The 18140-nt window shown below is 46.4% G+C and overlaps 1 protein-coding gene across 1 annotated transcript; it reads left to right on the forward strand.

The window, feature by feature from the left end:
• Positions 1–1054: 1054 nt before the first annotated feature.
• Positions 1055–17102, forward strand: LOC309404235 (syntabulin-like; the record flags this gene model as incomplete). Its single annotated transcript, XM_081998623.1, is given in 5 exon segments — positions 1055–1134; positions 1935–1997; positions 14607–14756; positions 15984–16150; positions 16153–17102. Coding segments are annotated over 5 exon segments (1410 nt in total).
• Between the last annotated feature and the right edge of the window lie 1038 nt (positions 17103–18140).

An 18140-nucleotide genomic window follows, 5' to 3' on the forward strand; every position in this document is an offset into this window, starting at 1 on the left:
AGAGAAGGGCAACGAAGCTGGTGAGGGGTCTGGAGCACAAGTGTTATGAGGAGCGGCTGAGGGAACTGGGGTTGTTTAGTCTGGAGAAGAGGAGGCTGAGAGGAGACCTTATCTCTCTCTACAACTACCTGAAAGGGGGTTGTGGCGACGAGGGTGTTGGTCTCTTCTCCCAAGTAACTAGCGATAGGACGAGAGGAAATGGCCTTAAGTTGCACTAGAGGAGGTTTAGATTGAATATTAGGAAAAATTTCTTCACTGAGAGGGTGGTCAGGCATTGGAACAGGCTGCCCAGGGAGGTGGTGGAGTCGCCATCTCTGGAAGTGTTCAAAAAACGTGTGGATGTGGCGCTTCAGGACATGGTTTAGGGGACATGGTGGTGCTGGATTAATGGTTGGACTTGATGATCTTAAAGGTCCTTTCCAACCTAGTGATTCTGTGATTCTGTGATTCAGAGCCCTCCATCGCTTGGGTTTTTTCAGATCTGCCCTGTGGCTTTTGAGGAGCTCTCCATCCCAGGGTGTTTTGGGAGCTGTTCACTCTGCAGCTTTTTCCACTGCTTCACTATTTTATTTGTTTGGCTCCATTTCTGGTTACGCTATTTTCTAGAGTGCTGAAACACCTGGCATTTGTTGACTGCTTCACTGTGCATCCCACAGGAATGCATCACCGCCCCATCACAGAGGAATGCGTCACCATGCTGTCACAGAGGAATGCATCACTGTACTGTGCCAGAGGAAAGTATGTCTTTTTGGGAGTCCTGCAGTGCTGGATTTTTTTGGGGGGACTCCTTGATCATTTGGATTTTTGGGAGTCCTGCACTGTTTAGAGTTTTGGGAGTCCTGCTGCGTTTTGTTGTTTAGATACTCCTGCGCCTTTCAGTTGTTTTTTGGGGACTCCTTGATCATTGAGGTCTTTGGGAGTCCTGCGTGGTTTGGTTTTCTTGGGAGCTCTGCACCTAGGGGCTTTTTTGAAGTGCTTCACCTTTTTTTTTTTAATTATGAACCCTTCATGGTTGTGGTATTTTCTGGGTGCTACAACACCCTGCCTTTGTGGAATGTTGCACTGTGCAGCCCTGGAGGAGTGCTTCACCATGCTGTCGCAGAGGAATGCATCACCACGCTGTCCCAGAGGAAAGTATGTATTTTGGGGAGTCCTGCACTGTTCGTTTTTTTGGGACGCCTTGATCATTTGGGTTTTTGGGAGTCCAATGCGGTGGGTCGTTTTTTCTACTGCTTAGTGGCTAGGCACAAACATGCTCTCTCAGTCTAGCTAGAGCCCGGCTCCACAACTGAAAACCTCCAGTTTCTGATGCCACAAGGCAGGCGCCAGAAGGGAAAGCTCTTGCGGGTGTTCACTTTCCCTTGGCAGCCCTTTCACCCAAGCTGCTAAGCAATACAGCATTCTCTTTAATTGTCCCCAGAGTCCAGCTCCATTTGAAAACGTCCAGGGAATGCTCCAACAAGGAGTGCGCCAGGACAGAATTCTGTTGCGGACCATCAAGTCCCCTTAGCAGTTCTTTCACAGGCCCACCAACACTGCAACTCTGCATTTGCCTAGCCAGTAAGGAGCCCCAGCACGCTATCAGACTAACCAGAGCCTGGCTCCAAAATGAATGTGCCAGAACGGATTGTTCTGCTGGCCTTCACCTACCCTGGCATCATTTTCACAGCCTGCCCTCGGAAGCCCTTTCACAGCCCCAGTAACACAGAGGCTCTGCTCTTGCATAGCCACTAGATGGTACCACCACTCTCTGTCACTCGCCAAAGAGCCCAGGCACCAAAATTGAAAATGCCCAGCGACTGCTCCCACAAGGCAGGTGCCAGGACAGAATGCTATTGTTGGTGTTCACCTTCCCTTGGCAACCCTTTCACATTCCCAACAACATGAGGGCTCTACGCTTGCCAAGCTGCTAAGTAATTCTGCCAGAATTACAGGGGCTCTCAAGGCAGCAGCACCTCATGCTCATACAAAGGAAGGGGCAGCAGCCTCGTGATGAGGTAAATTTTGGACTTGGAAGACGGGGATGGAGAGCACAATAACCCCTCCACATAACAGGACGAAGCAGTTAAGGACCTGTTAAGCCACTTGGACACCCACAAGTCTATGGAGCCCAATGGGATCCACCCAAGAGTACCGAGGGAGTTGGTGGAGGAGCTTGCCAAGCCACTCTCTATCATTTATCAACAGTCCTGGTTAACAGGGGAGGTCCCAGATGACTGGAGGCTTGCCAATGTGGTGCCCATCTACAAGAAAGGCTGGAAGGAGGATCCCAGGAACTACAGGCCTGTCAGCCTGACCTCCATACCAGGGAAGATCATGGAGCGGTTCATCTTCAGAGTGCTCACAGGGCATATGAAGGACAACCAATGGCTCAGGCCCAGCCAGCATGGGTTCATGAAAGGTAGGTTCTACTTGACCAACCTGATTTCCTTCTATGACCAGGTGATATGACCACCATCTGACCACCTTCTATGACCACCATCCGCCTAGTGGATGAGGGAAAGGCTGTGGATGTTGTCTACCTGGACTTTAGTAAAGCCTTTGACAGTGTCTCCCATAGCATTCTCCTACAGAAACAGGCGGCTTGTGGCTTAGACAGGTGTACTCTTCACTGGGTAAAGAACTGGCTGGATGGCCGAGCCCAGAGAGTTGTCGTGCATGGTGTTAAATCCGGCTGGTGACCGGTCACAAGCGGTGTTCCCCAGGGCTCGGTTCTGGGGCCCGTCTTATTCAGTATCCTTATCGATGATCTCGATGAGGGGACTGAGTGCTCCCTCAGTAAGTCTGCAGATGACACCAAGTTGGGTGGGAGTGTTGATCTGCTGGAGGGCAGGAGGGCTCTGCAGAGGGATCTGGACAGGCTGGATCAATGGGCGGAGGTCAACTGTATGAGGTTTAATAAGGCCAAGTGCCGGGTCCTGCACTTCAGTCACAACAACCCCATGCAACGCTACAGCCTTGGGGAGGAGTGGCTAGAGAGCTGCCCAGGTGGAAAAGGACCTGGAAGTGCTAGTTGACAGCTGGCTGAATATGAGCCAGCAGTGTGCCCAGGTGGCCAAGAAAGCCAACAACGTTCTGGCCTGTATCAGAAATCGTGTGGCCAGCAGGAGTAGGGATGTGATCGTGCCCCTGTACTCGGCACTGAAGTTGCACCTTGAATACTGTGCTCAGTTTTGGGCCCCTCGCTACAAGAAGAATGCTGAGGTGCTTGAGCATGTTCAGAGAGGGAAACGAAGCTGGTGAGAGATCTGGAGCACAAGTCTTATGAGGAGCGGCTGAGGAAACTGGGGTTGTTCAGTCTGGAGAAGAGGAGGCTGAGAGGAGACCTTATTGCTCTCTACAACTACCTGAAAGGGGGTTGTGGTGAGATGGGTTTTGGCCTCTTCTCCCAAGTAATGAGTAATAGGACGAGAGGAAATGGCCTCAAGTTGCGCCAGGTGAGGTTTAGGCTGGATATTAGGAAAAATTTCTTCACCGAGAGAGTGGTCAAGCATTGGAACAGGCTGCCCACGGAGGTGGTGGAGTCATCATCTCTGGAAGTATTCAAAACACGTGTGGATGTGGCGCTTCAAGACATGGTTTAGGGGGCATGGTGGCGTTGGGTTAACGGTTGGACTTGATGGTCTTGAAGGTCCTTTCCAACCTTAGTGATTCTGTGATTTTGTGTGATTTTTTATTTCAGCATCCCGGTGCTCAGCACGCTGACTTACCTTCTCCACACTGTAATGTGGCATCAGCTCTCTGGGTTGCTGAGCAGGTCATCTTGCTCCTCAGCATAGGTGTGACTCCTCCTCTTGGTGGCTTGACAGCCAACAGGGTGTGCCATCCCATGTAAAAGCTTTATTGTTTCAGTACTGTAAAATTCAAGGCTACTTGTAGCCAAAGCCCTTTGTAGTTGGTTTTCACTCCAAGGCAGGTGCCTTCATGTGGTTTCACGCCATCACTTCTCATGTGGTTTTACTGCTTCTTTCGCATGGCTATGAAAGGACCATATGGTCCTTTCGCTTTGGAGAGTTGGGTGGAGTAGTTAGAAAATATTACACGCTTTGGTGAAAATTCATCCTGCCCAGCCTTAGGCACCTCGCTATGCAGTTTCCTGTCTGCCTGCTCCTGGGCACACCATCCATTTCAGGTGAGGGGATGGCTAGGTATTTTAAAGTTAGAAGTGTCTCGTTTGATGTAACGGCACTGAAACCAAGTACAATGGGTAGTAAACTTTGCACTACAGCCACAAATCAGCTGTTTCCCCAGGTACTTTGATTTGCCAGAAGGAGTCACTTGTGCAGACACTGAGAAGCCCCAAGTAAGTCAAGCTTTGTATCAGTCTATGGGGGTGTTGTGTTAAGAGATAGATGCCCAAAGTCAGCGTTAGTAGTCCGGTCGCGCCCAACCCCTTTCGTTGGACTCTCACGGGTCTGGATGCACTACTAACATCACCCTACCTGCTCAGCCGGACACCTCCTGAACTCACACGGCCGCACTCAGACGTACGGTCGCGTTCAGGGACAACACACACACGGCTGAGTCAATGAATAGTGTGATTTATTGAAGCAACACATGCACAAGTTCTTTGGATTGCCGGTGATAAATTCACCGTCTGCAAGCAAGTGCACTAAATTAATTATGGTTGGGTTGGTTACACACACGTGGGGTGATGAAACAACTCTATGTAGAGATTCCTAAAATTCCCGCGGATCCACTTGGGATAGCCGAGTGTTCGAATCTTACCCAAAGGCGTCCCAATGGGGGGGGGGAAGAGAGGGTCAGCCCGTCAGCAGATCCTAAAAGTCAGGAGTGATGGTGTCTTCCCTGACATCCAGCTCTTTTCAAACTATTTTATAGTGTTTTACTTAGCAGGTGGAGCTTGAGTGACTCTAGTCATACACACCTTTATCAGGATTGGTTCAAAATTCTCTTGCTTCGCATTTAAAGGTACAGACTAGGAAAAATTCAGTGCGCACACTCATTGAGGGGAGGTTGCACCTTGGGAGGTGGCGAACTTTTGAGAGGGGTGTGCATTTTAGTATTATAATGTTAGCAAATAAATAAGCAAAGTTCACTCCAAGTACAGCATTTCATCAAAGTTGACGGGTCACTGACCCAGGGCATTGCATGTGCAGTTTATTAATCCACACACTGTGTACCTTTAGATTCCCTTGTTCACAGAGCGTGACCGCGACGGCTCCACTCCACTCCACCCTCCATGCAATTTCTCCCAGGATTAGCACACCAAGTTCCCCTGATGTTGCTGTGAAATACGTTCATCTGATTCGTGTGATGAAGTATAATCTTCTGTACTTTTATGGATTTCTCCTGCACCATAAAAAGGGGTGTTTTACAGGAGAAAGTTAAACTACTTTGCTGGTATGCTCAAACCAGTTTGAACACTGACCGCATAGTATTGTGTAAAGAGAAACTTGTAAAGTGCATGCATAAAGTTTGGGGTCATCCTGGGGGCACGCCGAGGAAGATTCGAGAAGACTCTAGAAGGAGAAGAGGGCATGCGCTGAAGAAGACATGCCTATTCATTAATATGTATTAGAAGACATGCCTATTCATGAATATGTATTAGCAAACAGGATCACGCTGAGGAAGATTCGAGAAGACTCTAGAAGGAGAAGAGGGCATGCACCGAAGAAGACACGCCTATTCATGAATATTTATTAGCAGACAGGATATAAACCAAGAACAGGAACTGTACCACGCGCGTCTTGGTGGAGCGGAGACTCCCAGCGCACCCAGCGCTGTTTGCTTGCCTCTATTCGCTTAATAAATTGTAATCTTGGATTGGAATCCTGTTTGGGACTAAATCATTTATGACAATTGGGGGCTCGTCCGGGATGGTCTTGGTTCCTGAATTCTGACTTGATCTAGGAGGGGCACCCCACCATTTGGTGGCTCCTGATCGGGTCGGGTCGGGACTAACGCCATCCTGAACCTGAATAGGGGCAAGCAAAGAATTTGATTTTTTTATGAGCTCCCTTGCCAGCTGCAGCAGTTTATTTTGCCTGTAATTCTGCACGCGAAGATCCGAACGAAGACGACGTAGTCGTAAGTATTTAAGGTGTATACCGTTTGGTTGGGTGGGATTCGGTTGCCTGTGTGTGTAAGAGTGTGACTGAGACGGAACCTCGTTCCGAAGCGATTGTGGAGGTCTTCTAAGAGCGGTTCCAATCTCCTGCGAGGGACTTGGCCGGTGAAGGACCGAAGCGATTCTTATAGGATTCGTGGGTGGGTGATAGGTCCTAAACCCCCTGCAAGACACTCTTACTTGGTTGGACACTTACTTTACTACTAACGCTGACTTTGGGCATCTATCTCTTAACACAAGTAAGGGCTGTAGGAATTGCCACAGTAAAAATTCCTAGATGGGTCAGACGGAATCGAGAACCCAGGACCAGAAGAAAGGGAGCGAATTACTAAAAATACCTCTGGAGAGTCCATTAGGAATAATAATTAAAAATTGGAATGATAGGGGCCCCAGAAAAGGAAAAAGTAAATGAAAATTAGTTCAATATTGTATGGTAGAATGGTCAAAAGAACCTTTGAGACCACATGTCTTTTGGCCTGTTTTTGGATCTTTTGAAGACTGGGTCTGCCAGGCTTTAAATATGTATGTTAATTCGAAGGAACCTTTTAGTCAAGAGGAAAGCGATTATGCCTCACTATTTACATTAAAAACAGATAAAAATTTTGAGGAAGAGGAGAAAAGTGAAAAGGAAAAAGAAAAAGATGATAAATGGGAACCACTGGGTAACCTACCGCCTCCATACTCTAATAATCCATCTTCGGCGGCGGCTCCTCCTCCGGTGGCCGTAGTACCTCTACCTGTACCACCGCTGCCCCTACTTCCACCACCAACAGCACCGGAATTAGATCGACCTCCGGCTGCACGTACGAGAAGTAGGACTGCTGTATCTGAGGGAGCTTCTCTATATCCCTTATGAGAAGTACCCCTCGGAGGCAATCAGGGAGGCATCGGGTTTGTGGCAGTCCCATCAAATAATCATACAGGGAATAAGGGAAGAGGTTCCCCGAGGCCGAATACAGTGGCTGGGACCGCACTCCTTAGAACACAATTTGTAGCTAAATCATGGGGGGATATAAGACTTAGAGAAGCCCAGAAAGTCCATGTTAGGAGGGATGAAGAAAAACAAAAAGCAAAAGATCAAGAAAGATTTACAATTCCCGTCTGTTACTACTGTAACAAGAGGGGACATGTTCAGAAGAAGCGGGGACAGGATATAGAAAATATTCAAAGAAGATTACGGGTGTCAGGGGCTATATCTTCTGGGGACTTAAACATCAACAGAGCCGTTGATAAAATTATTAATCGGTCCCCACAAAGAGGAAGTTTTATTTTTAGTGGATACAGGGGCCGAAAAATCAACCATTCAAAAACTTCCAAAAGGAATAGGAAAAGGGAAGAGTTATATGTCAGTAGTAGGAGCAAAAGGAGAGCTTTTTCTTAATGATTTACTTTTGCTGCCTGTAGCGGAATACAATTTATTAGGAAGGGATTTGATTTTGAAGTTAAACTTGAGCATTCAGAGTCAAGGGGACAAATTGCAGATTAAATTATACACTTTAACACAAGAAGATGAAGAAGCTATTAACCCCTCAGTGTGGTATAAAGAAGGGGAAACTGGAAAGATAAAAATGGACCCCATAAGGGTTCAAATAATAGATCCGCACCGCCCAATTAGAATCAAGCAATACCCTATACCTATGGAGGGTCGAAAAGGATTAAAAGCTATAGTTGACAGACTTCTGGAAAAAGGAACCCTAGAACCATGTATGTCACCTCATAACATGCCCATTCTTCCCGTAAAGAAACCGGATGGGTCATACAGGATGGTGCAGGACTTAAGAGCTGTAAATCAGTGAACAATCACTAAATTCCCTGTGGTGGCAAATCCTTATACTTTATTGAGTCATATATCTCCCAAACATACTTGGTATAGTGTAATAGATTTGAAAGATGCTTTTTGGGCCTGTCCTCTGGATGAGGGATCCAGAGATTATTTTGCCTTTGAGTGGGAGGACCCCGAAACAGGACGAAACCAACAATTAAGATGGACTGTGTTACCACAAGGGTTTACAGAGTCACCAAATCTATTTGGACAAACTTTAGAGAAAATTCTACAAGATTTCACAATACCTAAGGAGGTAAAATTATTGCAAAATGTGGACGATTTATTACTAGCTGGAGAAACTGAAGAGGGGACCCGAAAAGCCACCATTAAATTGTTAAATTTTCTAGGGGAAAAGGGATTAAAGGTGTCCAGATCAAAGCTACAGTTTGTAGAACAAGAAGTAAAATACTTAGGACATTGGCTGAGTAAGGGAAGGAAGAAGTTAGATCCTGAAAGGGTATCTGGGATTACCCCCACAAACTAAAAAGGAAATTAGGCAAATATTGGGATTATTAGGATATTGTAGACCATGGCTTGAAAATTATAGTGAAAAAGTAAAATTCCTACATGAAAAATAACCAACTTAAATGGTTTATTGAAGATGATCAGAGATTTGAGGAAGTAAAAAAGGCATTAATACAAGCACCTGTACTGAGCCTCCCAGATCTAGAAAAACCTTTCTATCTCTTTGTGAATACATCAAGCCAGACAGCATATGGAGTTCTTACTCAAGACTGGGCAGGAATCAAAAAAAACCCGTGGGGTATTGTTCTAAGTTACTTGATCCAGTAAGCAGAGGATGGCCTGCTTGTCTCCAAGCTTTGGTTGCTACAGCATTATTAATAGAAGAAGTTAGGAAGATTACCTTTAGTGCTCCTTTAAAAGTGTATACCCCACACAATGTCAGAAATGTTTTACAACAAAAAGCGGAAAAATGGTTAATGGACAGCCAAATCCTAAAGTATGAAGCAATACTAATAGACTCCCCTGACTTAGAACTGAGGGTGGCTTCTGCTCAGAGTCCAGCACAATTTTTGTTTGGAGAACCATCAGAGGAATTACAACATAACTGTTTAAAGGTAATTAAGACCCAGACTAAGGTGAGACCAGGTTTAAGAGATGCTGAGCTGGAAAATGGAGAAGCGCTGTTTATAGATGGCTCCTCCAGAGTGGTAGAAGGGAAGAGAAAATCGGGATATGCAATAATTAATAAGGACTTAGAACTTGTGGAATCAGGACCTCTGAGTCCATCATGGTCAGCTCAGGCTTGTGAGCTGTATGCCCTGTGTAGAGCCCTGGAATTATTAAAAGGAAGAAGTGGGACTATATTTACAGATTCTAAATACGCATATGGGGTGGTCCACACTTTTGGAAAAATCTGGGAAGAAAGAGGCTTGATTAATACTCAAGGGAGGAATTTAATACAGCAAGAATTAATAGTAAAAATTTTAAAGGCGTTAAGAGAACCAAAGGAGATAGCAGTGGTACATGTGAGGGGACACAAAAAGGGATTAGATTACCGAACTAGAGGAAATAACTTAGCAGATAAAGAGGCCCAGGAAGCAGCCTTGAGGACTAAAGTCGTCAAAATTAATGTCATACAAACAAAGGAGGACACCAGCAAAGAAGGACGAGAGGAAAGAGAGAAGAAGTTTACCCCAGAAGAACAAACAAAATTGGAGAAAATAGGACGGCACAGATGGTGGTAAAAATTTTATTGGAACATTTGATACCTAGGTATGGGATAATCCAGTACATTGATTCTGACCAGGGCACACATTTTAGAACATTTGCATGCGCAAACACATTGGGGTACAAAAGCGTTAAGTGATCATTTTCTTAAACAATTTGATTGTATTGGAATTTTTGAATCACAGAATCACTAGGTTGGAAAGGACCTTTAAGATCATCAAGTCCAACCATTAATCCAGCACCACCATGTCCCCTAAACCATGTCCTGAAGTGCCACATCCACACGTTTTTTGAACACTTCCAGAGATGGCGACTCCACCACCTCCCTGGGCAGCCTGTTCCAATGCCTGACCACTCTCTCAGTGAAGAAATTTCTCCTAATATCCAATCTAAAACTCCCCTGACGCAACTTGAGGCCATTTCCTCTCGTCCTATCGCTAGTTACTTGGGAGAAGAGACCAACACCCTCGTCGCCACAACCCCCTTTCAGGTAGTTGTAGAGAGCAATAAGGTCTCCTCTCAGCCTCCTCTTCTCCAGACTAAACAATCCCAGTTCCCTCAGCCGCTCCTCGTAAGACTTGTGCTCCAGACCCCTCACCAGCTTCGTTGCCCTCTCTGGACACGCTCCAGCACCTCAGCATCCTTCTTGTAGTGAGGGGCCCAAAACTGAACACAGGATTCAAGCTGCGGCCTCACCAGTGCCAAGTACAGGGGCACGATCACTTCCCTACTCCTGCTGGCCACACTATTCCTGATACAGGCCAGGACACTGTTGGCCTTCTTGGCCACCTGGGCACACTGCCGGCTCATATTCAGCCGGCTGTCAACCAGCACCCCCAGGTCCCTTTCCGCCAGGCTGCTCTCTAGCCACTCCTCCCCAAGGCTGTAGCGTTGCATGGGGTTGTTGTGGCCAAAGTGCAGGACCCGGCACTTGGCCTTATTAAACCTCATACAGTTGGCCTCTGCCCATCGATCCAGCCTGTCCAGATCCCTCTGCAGAGCCCTCCTACCCTCCAGCAGATCAACACTCCCACTCAACTTGGTGTCATCTGCAAACTTACTGAGGGAGCACTCAATTCCCTCATCCAGACCATCAATAAAGATATTGAACAAGACCGGCCCCAGAACCGAGCCCTGGGGAACACCGCTTGTGACCGGCCGCCAGCCAGATTTAACATCGTTCACCAAAACTCTCTGGCCTCGGCCATCTAGCCAGTTCCTCACCTAGTGAAGAGTAAACCTGTCTAAGCCACGAGCCACCAGTTTCTCCAGGACAATGCTGTGGGAGACGCTGTCAAAGGCTTTACTAAAGTCCAGGTAGACAACGTCCACAGCCTTTCCCTCATCCACTAGGCGGGTCACCTGGTCATAGAAGGAGATCAGGTTGGTCAAGCAGGACCTGCCTTTCATGAACCCATGCTGGCTGAGCGTGATCCCTTGGTTGTCCTGCAGATGCCCTGTGAGCACTCTCAAGACCAACCGCTCCATAATCTTCCCCAGTACAGAGGTCAGGCTGACAGGCCTGTAGTTTCCAGGATCCTCCTTCCGGCCTTTCTTGTAGATGGGCATCACATTGGCAAGCCTCCAGTCTTCTGGGACCTCTCCTGTTAACCAGGACTGCTGATAAATGATGGAGAGTGGCTTGGCAAGCTCCTCCGCCAGCTCTCTCAGTACTCTTGGGTGGATCCCATCAGGCCCCATAGACTTGTGGGTGTCCAGGTGGTTTAGCATGTCCTTGACTGCTTCCTCCTGGATTATGAGGAGTACATTGTGCTCTCCATCCCTGTCTTCCAGCTCAGGGGGCTGAATACCCTGTGGATACCTGGACTGGCTATTAAAGACTGTGGCAAAGAAGGCATTAAGTACCTCAACCTCATCCTCGTCCTTGGAGACAATGTTCCCCGCCATATCCAGTAGGGGATGGAGATTCTCCTTGCCTCTCTTTCTGTAGTTAATATATTTGTAAAAACATTTTTTATTATCCTTTACGACTGTAGCCAGACTGAGCTCTAGCTGGGCTTTTGCCTTTCTAATTTTGTCCCTGCTTGACCTAACGAGATCCTTGTACTCTTTGTGAGTTGCCTGCCCCTTCTTCCAGAGGTGATAAACTCTCCTCTTTTCCCTGAGTCGCAGGAAAATCTCCCTGTTCAGCCAGGCCGGTCGCCTTCCCCGCCAGCTCTTCTTACGGCACATGGGGACCACCTGCTCCTGCGCCTTTAAGATTTGCTTCTTGAAGACTGTCCAGCCTTCCTGGACCCCTTTGTCCTTCAGGACTGTCTCCCAAGGGACTCTCTCAATCAGTGACCTGAACAGGCCAAAGTCTGCCCTCCAGAAGTCCATGATAGCAGTTTTGCTGACCCCTCTCCTTACTTCACTCACAACTGAGAATTCTATCATGTCGTGGTCGCTAAGCCCAAGATGGCCTCCAACCACCACATCTCTCACCAGTCCTTCTCTGTTTGTAAACAGCAGGTCCAGTAAGGCACCTCCCCTGGTGGGCTCACTCACGAGCTGCGTCAGGAAGTTATCCTCCACAGACTCCAGGAACCTCCCAGATTGTTGAAATAGCAAAGCAAATTGACTGAAATAGCAAAGCTAATTACACAAGGTTGCTTAACTTGTCAAAAGGTAAATAAGACAGTGTTTCGACAAGCAGCCACGGGAGGGAGAAAAACAGCTTACAGACCTTTTGAGAAAGTACAAGTCGATTTCACTGAATTACCTAAGGTAGGGAGGATAAAATACACAAAAGCCCTGGATGAAATGTTTAACTAAACCATACAGCGAGACTGGATTATCGCCATATGAAATGTTATATGACATGCCTTATTTTCAAGGAATGCCTCTGGGGAACAATGTAATCGAGGATCATAGCATCCAACAATATATAATTACCATTGGAAAAAGATTAAAAGAATTAAGACAGATTGGGATGGTGGCCAAACACCACCTTTAGGATTTGCAATTCATCCGTTAGAACCAGGAGATAAAATTCTGATAAAAACATGGAAACAAGGAAACCTATCTCCCCTCTGGGAAGGACCTTTCCTTGTTTTATTAACTACAGAAACAGCTGTGAGAACTGCTGAAAAAGGATGGACACATGTGTCATGAGTGAAAGGTCCAGTGAAGGAGTGGAAAGTCACATCTGACTAAATTGCTATGGGAATTTTATTGTGGCTACTCCTGCAATAGAAACAGGAGTGAAACATGAAATTCCCACAGTTGCTAAAAATCTATTTGTAAATCTTGCTGAAAACATTGCTAAGTCATTGAATATAACTACTTGTTACGTTTGTGGTGGAACAAATCAAGGTGAACGATGGCCATGGGAAGCTATGGAGAGAAATATAAGTAATCCCCAAGTTTGGAAAACGATGGGAAAGCGTAATAGGAAACAACAATGGGTACTCCAAACGAGTATAATTGGAAGGAGTTGTTGGCAAAAGAAGAACAGGAAAAAGGAGCTGGAACTAGAATTTGTCTTTTGTATAGAAGGCGGTGTTTATTTGTAAGATTAGTGTTGCAGGCTAACTGGCAGTTTTCTGTAGCTATAAAGCCTTGCAAATAAAGAGGATCGCTAGGCTCGGGCAACTGCTCAGGTCTGGACAAACCACTGATCTATCAAAGCTCTGGCCTTCACAAGCAGTGCTCAATTAATTTGGGTACTAAGAAAGCACCCCCTTAAAGGAAAGAAGAGGGCAAGACCGGAGGGGAACTGGTGTTGCGGCTTAAAAAGGGTCTGCCAAGGGCTGCAACCCCTTCAGGCTGTGACCGCCAATCACTATGGCCCTGATCGGACCTCTTCTAGTTCTACTTGGGGTGAGTTCCTTGACTCTGACTACGGCAAATAACTGTAGTCAATGTTGGAACAAGTCCAGCTGGGGTTTACCCCAGAAAAATGGAAAAACTGAGGACCTTTTCTAATTGTACAGCCCGTACCTGTAATCAACAATAAACCCTAGTTTTTTCCTGTTACCCATAAATTAGGGAGAGCGACTAGGAGTCCAGGTGTATAACGAATGGCCTCCTGAGAGACAAACTTGGAATGGAGTCAATCTAGGAGGATTTTGGGGAGATTTTATGGGTGGTGATTGGCTTACTAAAATCGGGACAGTTGTATTGGGGATATGTGGGGGATTGTTACTAGATTAATCTACTCGGTTATACAAGGAATGCAGATATCTGCAGTACTCAATTGGAAATGAAAACACGTATCAATACTATAAAGAAGAAGATGGGGGATTGTGAAATACGTTCATCTGATTCGTGTGATGAAGTGTAATCTTCTGTACTTTTATGGATTTCTCCTGCACCATAAAAAGGGGTGTTTTACAGGAGAAAGTTAAACTACTTTGCTGGTATATCAGCTCAAACCAGTTTGACCACTGACCGCATAGTATTGTGTAAAGAGAAACTTGTGAAGTGCATGCATAAAGTTTGGGGTCATTCTGGGGGCACGCCGAGGAAGATTCGAGAAGACTCTAGAAGGAGAAGAGGGCATGCGTCGAAGAAGACACGCCTGTTCATTAATATGTATTAGAAGACACGCCTATTCATGAATATGCATTAGCAAACAGGATCACGCTGAGGAAGATTTGAGAAGACTCTAGAAGGAGAAGAGGGCATGCCTATTCATGAATATGTATTAGCAGACAGGATATAAACCAAGAACAGGAACCGTACCGCGTGCGTCTTGGTGGAGCGGAGACTCCTGGCGCACCCAGCGCTGTTTGCTTGCCTCTATTCGCTTAATAAATTGTAAATTTGAATTGGAATCCTGTTTGGGACTGAATCACATTGCCAACACCTAGGGATGCCTAGGGAATTGCCATGGTAGAGACTCATTGTACACTAGCTACATTCCACCCTGTTTCAATGCTGTTCTTAGAGTGTAAATTTCCAAATTGCCCCTCAGCGATTACTCCACAGGGGGTGTTCTTTTTGCCAGGCCTGAAGAACTATAGGAGTGATGGTTTGGGTTTTTTTCCTTTTCAGGCGAGCAGGGAGATACATTTCTTGTGGTGACAATCACAGCATTAAGCCAGAAAATCCAGAGCAGTATTTGACACCTCTGCAGCAGAAAGACATTACAGTGTGGCATTTGCAAACAAAGCTGAAGGAATCTGAGAGCAAATGTAAAGAAAGGTGTATTTCACTTCAGATACCAGAGTTAGAAAGATATATTCAGGAGTATTAAGGGGCGTGAATCCTGAATGGTTTTGCTCATTTCTTGAGCACATAAAGTTTTCATGAAATAATTTGAAATCTGATCAGTCTGACTCGGTTGTTCTCAGGTATTTCAGGTTTTGTAGCAGGCTCAGTGAATACGTACCATGCAGTTCAGTTATGAATATGACTGTCTCTTTTCCCTTTTTTTGAACTTTCACAATAGAATATTTCTAAAGGATAGTTTTCTACCAGTCTGACAGCATTGAGGCCTTTTATACATAAAACAGTTTCTACCTGCAAGCCTCTATGACCCTAAGTCAGTTGCTGGTTCTGCCTCGCTCAGTGAAATATGACTACAAATGTCTCCCTTCTCCCCTAATGAGAGAAAGGCTCTTACCCAACCCAGTGTGCCCACTTGTGTTTTTGTCACTTAGATACTGGACTTTTCACTTTGTATGGACGCTAAGCAAAGAAGTGACAATGTGCCTCACACAGCAACAGATGTCGCCTCTTTTTACTAAGGCTGCATGCTGAGAGCTGTCTCTCCAGCATATGCAGCGCAAGTGGGCACAAAGGGGTGTTTGAATGGAGCCCCAAGACAGAGTCCCAGGGACCTCTTGATCCAGCTCGGGATAGCCCGACCTCTGCATCTCTAAGAGCTGGATCTCACGTAGGGGTCTCCGCTTCCCACTTGCAAGTCAAGGTGGCAGCCTCTGGTTCCACGCTGGGCTGGGTGGGTGTGAAGAAAGGCAGGTGCCTGTAGCCCCAAGCCATCCTGCTGCCTGAGGCCAGTGTTGGCTCTGGCTGTATGTGATGAGCTGCTGGCAGGCACGGGAGAGGGGAGGGGCGCATCCAGGCAGCTATTTCGCATTTCCTCCACGGCAGGGCAGTAGGTGAGCTGGTAAGCGCTGAACTGCTTGGACTGACCTAGAGGCCACCACTTGCACCTCAAAACGACCAGGACCATGGCATAGCCCACAAGGATGCTGGCTGTGTGGCGAGGTCGGTGACTCCAGTTAGCAATCAGCTGGCATGTCTTGGCCAGCTCTCTCTCGGAGGCGGCAGCAAGTGGTGCATGGTGGAATTTGCTTCCTTCTTGGAGCATCTCTGCAGCACAGCCATCCCAGCGCAGTGGAGCCTCATGCTCACTCCTTAATTTAGACCAGTCAGGAGAAGTGTTACAACATTTATATTTTGCTACAGGGAAACAGACATAGAAGAGCTCAAAGCTCAGCTGGGACGGATGAAGGGAAACTGGACTGAAGAAGAGTGTAATCGTGTGGAGCTGGGACTGGCCTTCTTGGAAGCAAGAAGGGAAATTGAAGAACTCAAGCATGTTATTGAAAGCATGCAAAACAGCTTGGTTGAGAAAGAAAAATTCAGAAATACTTCACAGACATAAGCATTGAAAACAAGAAACTGGAATCTTTGCTGCAGAGCCTGGAGCTGGCTCAGAGCAGCTCTGTGAGACGCGAGCAGTGCCTGAAGTACACCTGTGGCTTGGAGGGGAAACCACTAGCGTTGTGTGCCACAATGCCAGACAGCCTCATCACAGAGGACCAGGCTCTGGAGGAGGTGGCAGATACTGGGCTGCTTCTTAATGAGGACACAGCTAACGGGACTGATTCATTTGAAGAGAGTATGACCACCACAGCCTTCGAGTCGAGTGATGCAGCTCCCTCCAGTTCTGCTGTGAACCAAGAGATGGTTGAAAATGTTCTGGCTGGAAAGCTGACTTCTTCCCAGGAGGAGGAGAAAACCAGCAATGTGATGGTGGAACAGGCCATCCAGACTGACATGGTGCCGTATAGCCTAGATGTGGAGCAGCTCCTTCAGAACATCTTCGGAGCTCAAGATGCCTGTCCTCTAAGCCCACGTTCTTCACTGAAGCAATTGGCTGAATTTTGTCTTGAAAGTGTCAGTGATTCTGGTATCATAGTGGACTTAATGCCAAGTGATCCAAACTCTGCCATCCTTTTGTCTCCTATAGGGTCTCCATGCAGGAAGGTGGAGCATGCAGTTAATGAAAACTGTTTTGGGAAAGAACTTCATTTTACAAAACTCCACGACGATGAAGCCTTCGGGTATGTCAGTACTTCCCCTCAGACAGGACATACTGGAGCAGCAATCTCCTCGAGAGATCTCCTGGCTGGAGCAGCCCCTGTTGTACCAGCTATCATGTGGGCTTTCAGTACTCAGAGAGGAGGAACAGATCCCATTTTCCGTATTGGAGCATTGCTTTGTGGTTGCGGCCCGGTGGCCCCGCCCTCTTTATGCCGTACACCCTTCAGTATGAAAATCCAGAGTCCGCTGTGTCCCTAGGCACCAGCTGGCTGAGGCAGAGAGAAAGAGGTGTGATAAATGATTTAGTCCCAAACAGGATTCCAATTCAAATTTACAATTTATTAAGCGAATAGAGGCAAGCAAACAGCGCTGGGTGCGCCGGGAGTCTCTGCTCCAAGACGCACACGGTACAGTTCCTGTTCCTGGTTTATATCCTGTCTGCTAATACATATTCATGAATAGGCGTGTCTTCTTCAGCGCATGTCCTCTTCTCCTTCTAGAATCTTCTTGAATATTCCTCAGCATGATCCGGTTTGCTAATACATATTCATGAATAGGCGTGTCTTCTAATACATATTAATGAACAGGCGTGTCTTCTTCAGCGCATGCCCTCTTCTCCTTCTAGAGTCTTCTTGAATCTTCCTCGGCGTGCCCCCAGGATGACCCCAAACTTTATGCATGCACTTTCTTTACACAATACTATGCGGTCAGTGGTCAAACTGGTTTGAGCTGATATACCAGCAAAGTAGTTTAACTTTCTCCTGTAAAATACCCCTTTTTATGGTGCAGGAGAAATCCATAAAAGTACAGAAGATTACACTTCATCACACGAATCAGATGAACAGATTTCACAGAGGGATGAGGTCACTGATAAGAGGTTATTGTATATTCTGATAGAGTCCATAATTTTGCTCCTGACTAGTTGATTTGCACTCTAAATTGCTTCGAAAACACGTTCCTTGTTACTTTTAATAAAGAATATTTCTTTGCATTTATTTTACATTGTCTCAGAAATAGCAGTACTAAGCACAAAACTGATTTTTGTTTTTTTAAAAGATGAGCTGTAGCTTTCAACAGGCCTTACCTTAAATAGGCAATAGCTATTAGGCTTCCCTGCCCTGTGTCAGCAATAGTGAAAGAATTATGACGTGTACCCCCTTGCTTCGTCAGTGCAGTTAAAAGGACAGACACAGATGGTTATTAAAGCTTAGTCACAGGCTTTCTCCTTACCTCCCATCCACCATCAGCTACTTTAGAGCTTTGTACTAGGAGGAGATTTTCTTGCCACACCGCTGT

This window comes from Phaethon aethereus (genome assembly GCF_964289735.1).
Source record: "Phaethon aethereus genome assembly, chromosome: 3".
Classification (NCBI taxonomy): Eukaryota; Metazoa; Chordata; class Aves; order Phaethontiformes; family Phaethontidae; genus Phaethon; species Phaethon aethereus.